Source organism: Ranitomeya variabilis, chromosome 1 (genome assembly GCF_051348905.1).
Source record: "Ranitomeya variabilis isolate aRanVar5 chromosome 1, aRanVar5.hap1, whole genome shotgun sequence".
In the NCBI taxonomy this organism is placed as follows: Eukaryota; Metazoa; Chordata; class Amphibia; order Anura; family Dendrobatidae; genus Ranitomeya; species Ranitomeya variabilis.
This window is the reverse complement of record NC_135232.1, coordinates 1,152,989,889-1,152,995,645: the sequence shown is the minus strand read 5'-3', so window position 1 is coordinate 1,152,995,645 and position 5,757 is coordinate 1,152,989,889. Positions and strand designations below refer to the sequence as shown.

Sequence of the window (5,757 nt, the reverse complement as noted above, 5' to 3'; positions counted from 1 at the left end):
GCCTCTTCATTATTAATCTGGCTTAATGTCACCTTACAATAGCAAGGTGGCATTAACCCTTCATTACCCCATATCCCACCGCTACACGGGAGTGGGAAGAGAGTGGCCAAGTGCCAGAACAGGCACATCTTCCAGATGTGACTTTTCTGGGGTGGCTGGGGGCAGATGTTTGTAGCCAGGGGGGGGGGGGCAATAACCATGGACCCTCTCCAGGCTATTAATATCTGCCCTCAGTCACTGGCTTTACCACTCTGGCGGAGAAAATTGTGCGGGAGCCCACGCCAATTTTTTCCGCGATTTAACCCTTAAATTTAACAGCTACAGCGCCGATATTTTGCACATACACACTACTAACATTATTAGTGTGGAATATGCAAAAAAAAAGGGGTATATGACATGGTTTACTGTATGTAAACCATGTCTCATATCATGTCGGGTTTAGGCAGGAGAAATGAAAAGCTGGCAATTGAATTACCGGCTTTTCAACATTATCGCGCTGAAGCAAATATTAAAAAAGTATGCTTCCCCATTGAATTGCATTGGGTTTCGTGTTTTGGCCGATCCCCGACCCCGACTTTTCAATAAGATCGGCCGATTTCACTCGACCCGACTTTTGAGAAAGTCGGGTTTCGTGAAACCCGACTCGATCTCAAAAAATGAAAAGTCGCTCAACCCTACTAAAGATGTTTGTAATCACACTCTGCAGTAGATTTTAGGCAGAGATCAGGGTTGACAGCAGGACTATCTGTCATTACATAGTTACATAGTTACAGCTCACAGGAGAAAGCATGTTCTTTTAACATTCTAGAGACATGTTCCTTCTTTTCCTGCACGCTCCCAGGTAATATTCTCTGGTGATGCCCATTTGTGCTCTTCATAAATTATAACCTATATTCTAAACTCATACCTCCACAATAGAGATAAGAAATTATAAGATAAAAGCTGTGTTGTGTTCAGCTCTGCAGCCGCTATTCCATGATGAGTCCAGTTTAACATGGAGAAACTGCTACAATATTCTCTTTAAGGATTAAGCAGATCATTTACCAAAACCACAGAGAAATTTCTACATTTCCCAAACTCTAATACAAATATGAGACGTCCTGATAAATACATCAATTACTGGAGATAATGGGATAATACATTTTTATATGTTTATTTCATACACAGGTTGATAGAGAATCTTGCATCTTACTTTAAAATGGTTTCTATGGGTCTAATGTACAGAATTAGTCATTATTATCAGTGGTTCCTAATATTGTGCGGTCATTCCTTTCTTTTTCCGAGCAGCTCCGTTTTTTTATTCATTCCAGATTTAAACAAAATAATAACACATTTAGGGAAAAACACACAACCTAAAAGTCCACCACTGGAAGCCATCACTGCAAATATCTCCACAGCCACCATGTTCTTCCCTCTGGTGCTCAGATAAGCCGGGATCATGGAAATCCAGACACTGAGGAACACCAGCATGCTGAAGGTGATGTACTTAGCCTCGTTGAAACTGTCCGGTAATGTCCTCACCAAGAAAGCCAGGACAAAGTTTACAGCTGCCAGGAGCCCCAGATAACCCAACATGGAGTAGAACCAGATATCTGAGCCTTCATTACACTGAATGATGAGAATCCCAGGATAAGTCTCAGTGTCCAGATCTTGGAATGGGGGAGAAATAGTCAACCACAAAACACAGATTACAACCTGAACGGATGAACACAACAACACTATGGTATAGGGCAGTTTCACATTCAGCCATTTTCTCCAGGCACTTCCAGGCTTGGTGGACTTAAAAGCAACACAAACCATGACAGTCTTGGCGAGAAGTGAAGAGACGGCTACTGAGAAGAAAAATCCAAAACTGGTTTCACGTAATCTACAAGTTACATAATTGGGACGACCGAGGAACAAAAACACAGAGAGGAAGCTGAGAAAGATGGAGACCAGGAGGAGGTAACTCAGGTTCCGGTTATTGGCTCTAACAATAGGAGTGTCCCGGTAGGAAATAAATATCCCAAATGTGAAGCCGGTCACAAGACATCCGAAGACCGAGATACAGGAAAATACCGAAGCCATTGTGTCATTCTGGTAAGAGATGAACTCCATCACTTTAGGCAGACACTGGTCTCTCTTCTCATTTGGCCATTTGTCAATTTGGCATTTCATGCAGATCTCGCTGTCTGTAGAAACATTACATAACGTGTTACTTTTATTGTGGGAAGAATAACTATTATCTATCTATTATATATCTATCTATTTATCTATCTATAATCTATTTTAGAAAAAATGGAACAGCACACTTTCCAAATAGGTGGCTGCCCAGATCTCCCGGCAAACAACCTGTATACTTGTCTAATATATAAAGACAAAAAATGGGAAGCAGCACTACAAAAATTACTTAAAGAGTAAGGTGGAATTTATTGGGTCCACATGGTGTGGTGACGTTTTGGCTCCCAAGAGCCTTTATCATGCATAATAGATGATTTTGGGAACCAAAACATCGCCACACCATGTGGACCCAAGTCCACCTTACTCCTTAAATAATTTGTGGAGTGCTTCTTCCCATATTTTGGCTTTATCTATCTATCATCTATCTATTATCTATGAATTATCTATTATCTATCTAGTAACTATCTTTCTGCCTATTATCTATCGGTCTATTATCTGTCTGTCTATTATCCATTATTTATCTATCTATTATCTAATATCTATCATCTATTATCTATTTTCTATCTGTCCATTATCTATTTATTATCTATCTATCTGTCTGTCTGTGAATCTGTCTAATATCTATCTTTCCATCAATGTTAAATACAAATAAGTTTTATTGGATGACTAAACGCCCATCACATGTCATATCTCTCTCAGTATAAACAAGAAATACCATACTTTACTGCTACATGTTTGTGCATGCAGGGTCGCCATCTCCTTTGGTAATTTTTTTTTTCTGGACAAAATACACAGACTTTTTTTTAGACCACACAACCCTTCACACCCTCAAAATAAGGTCATGGAATCACAAAGACATTGACATTAGTTTGTTCATGAAAATAAACATTTTTGGCAGCAGCGACAAAACACAGATAACTTGTTCCTACTTACGTGCCCAGCATCACTGCAGCCAAACACAAAGCTCTGTGATTTGTGCCATCTACTTTGTGCTGGACCTGAGGAAGATGAGCTCTGTTTGTTATTTTACATGTGTAAAAGCATTTGGGAACAACTTTTCTTACAGTAGATGTGAGGACGTGAGGGTCAGTGGGTGCTCTCGTCCGCTGGCTCAGATGTCTTTAAAAAGACTGCATGGACCAGGGCTCATCCCACTTAATGTCCACACTCCTTTCTCATGGGCAGAATACTACTCAGATAACACAGGGTGAGGGTAAAACAGTGTGGTAATAGTTTATTGGTCCACAAACAGACAATAAAATATAGAACTGTCCCAGTAAATGTTCAAGATGATGCAAATTACAGTCTCACTCTTCCAATGGCACACTGGAATTCGAGCTGCTACGAATTTGGGGTCTTCCAGAGCCAGCTATACCCACCAGTGGCAACCCGCATTTGGCGGGCACCAAGGTTAGAAAGCCGACAGTCTTTTGAGGTATGTGGCCAGGTGACCTGATTGTCCCAACCTGGAATATCCTTTTAGAAAATTGAATATGGAGGGCACAACTAAACAATATTGGAGTTAGGGTTTCTGCAATAGCATGCTAATATGCAATGAATAGAGAAGAAGAGAAAAGCTGCATGCTCACAGAATTAAGTGATGACTGGTGATGAACGAGTACTAAAATGCTCGGTTGCTTGGGTCGAGCAGATTGGGATACTCAGGTACTCGACCCGAGCAATGAGCCCAATGTAAGTCTATGGGAAACCCAAGTATTTTTACCGCGATCCCCCCGGGGTCCTTTTATGGTCTAAAAATGTCTGAAAATGATGAAAACACTCCTCAAATGACACAGGGACATCATGGGGATCGCCACTGGAAGCATTTCTGACTCCTAGCTCCCAGCTGTAAGCAATGTTGTCAGAGTTTCACTCCATTTTTACAGGTGCACCAAAAAACATACAAAAACAAAACCAAAATGGATTTTGTTGAGAAATATGTTAAGGTACATCCTTTCCACGTTAATGACTTGTATATAAGTAAAAATAATTAACTCCAGACCAAAATGTTCCTCCACCACTTGGGCTATGTTCACACGCCGCGTTTTTGATGCATTTTCAACTTTAACATTGCTTTCAACCAATACAAATGCATTCACTGGGAAATGTCATTGTAACATTTAACAATGCTAGCTGGCCATGTGGTGTGTGACACATAAGCAGACCCATCACGTTCCTTTTCTGAAGGAGGGACTCTTAAAGTCACAAAGCCTATTTTTAGAGGGGCATCAGGTGGCATTAACCCCTTAAGCCCCGAGGGTGGTTTGCACGTTAATGACCGGGCCAATTTTTACAATTCTGACCACTTTATGAGGTTATAACTCTGGAACGCTTCAACGAATCTTGGCGATTCTGACACTGTTTTCTCATGAAATATTGTACTTCATGATAGTGGTAAAATTTATTCGATATAACTTGCGTTTATTTGTGAAAAAAAACGTAAATTTGGCAAAAATTTTGAAAATTTCGCAATTTTCCAAATTTTAATTTTGATGCCCTTCAATCACAGAGATATGTCATGCAAATACTTAATAAGTAACATTTCCCACATGTCTACTTTACATCAGCACAATTTTGTAACCAAAATTTTTTTTTGTTAGGTAGTTATAAGGGTTAAAAGTTGACCAGAAATTTCTCATTTTTACAACACCATTTTTTTTAGGGACCACATCTCATTTGAAGTCATTTTGAGGGGTCTATATGATAGAAAATACCCAAGTGTGACACCATTCTAAAAAACAGCACCCCTCAAGGTGCTCAAAACCACATTCAAGAAGTTTAGTAACCCTTCAGGTGTTTCACAGGAATTTTTGGAATGTTTAAATAAAAATGAACATTTAACTTTTTTTCACACAAAATTTATATCAGCTCCAATTTGTTTTATTTTACCAAAGGTAACAGGAGAAAATGGACACCAAAAGTTGTTGTACAATTTGTCCTGAGTACGCTGATACTCCATATGTGGGTGTAAACCATTGTTTGGGCGCATGGCAGAGCTCGGAAGGGAAGGAGCACCATTTGACTTTTCAATGCAAATTTGACTGGAATTGAGATGGGACGCCATATTGCGTTTGGAGAGCCCCTGATGTGCATAAACATTAAAACCCCCCACAAGTGACACCATTTTGGAAAGTAGACCCCCTAAGGAACTTATCTAGATGTGTTTTGAGAGCTTTGATCCCCCAAGTGTTTCACTACAGTTTATAACGCAGAGCCATGAAAATAAAAATTCTTTTTTATCACAAAAATTATTTTTTAGCCCCCAGTTTTGTATTTTCACAAGGGTAACAGGATAAATTGGACCCCAAAAGTTGTTGTCCAATTTGTCCTGAGTACGCTGATACCCAATATGTGGGGGAGAACCACTGTTTGGGTGCATGGCAGAGCTTGGAAGGGAAGGAGCGCCATTTGGAATGCAGACTTAGATGGATTGGTCTGCAGGCGTCATGTTGCATTTGCAGAGCCCCTGATGTACCCAAACAGTAGAAACAAGTGACCCCATATTGGAAACTAGGCCTCCCAAGGAACTTATCTTAATGTGTTGTGAGACCTTTGAACCCCCAAGTGTTTCACTACAGTTTACAACGCAGAGCCGTG

The 5,757-nt window shown here is 40.1% G+C and overlaps 1 protein-coding gene across 1 annotated transcript; it reads right to left on the bottom strand.

The window, feature by feature from the left end:
- Positions 1–1,179: 1,179 nt before the first annotated feature.
- Positions 1,180–2,166, bottom strand: LOC143793182 (vomeronasal type-2 receptor 26-like). Its single transcript, XM_077279919.1, has one exon. The coding sequence runs from the start codon at positions 2,155–2,157 to the stop codon at positions 1,264–1,266; it is 894 nt and encodes a 297-aa protein (XP_077136034.1). The 5' UTR covers positions 2,158–2,166; the 3' UTR covers positions 1,180–1,263.
- Positions 2,167–5,757: the final 3,591 nt, after the last annotated feature.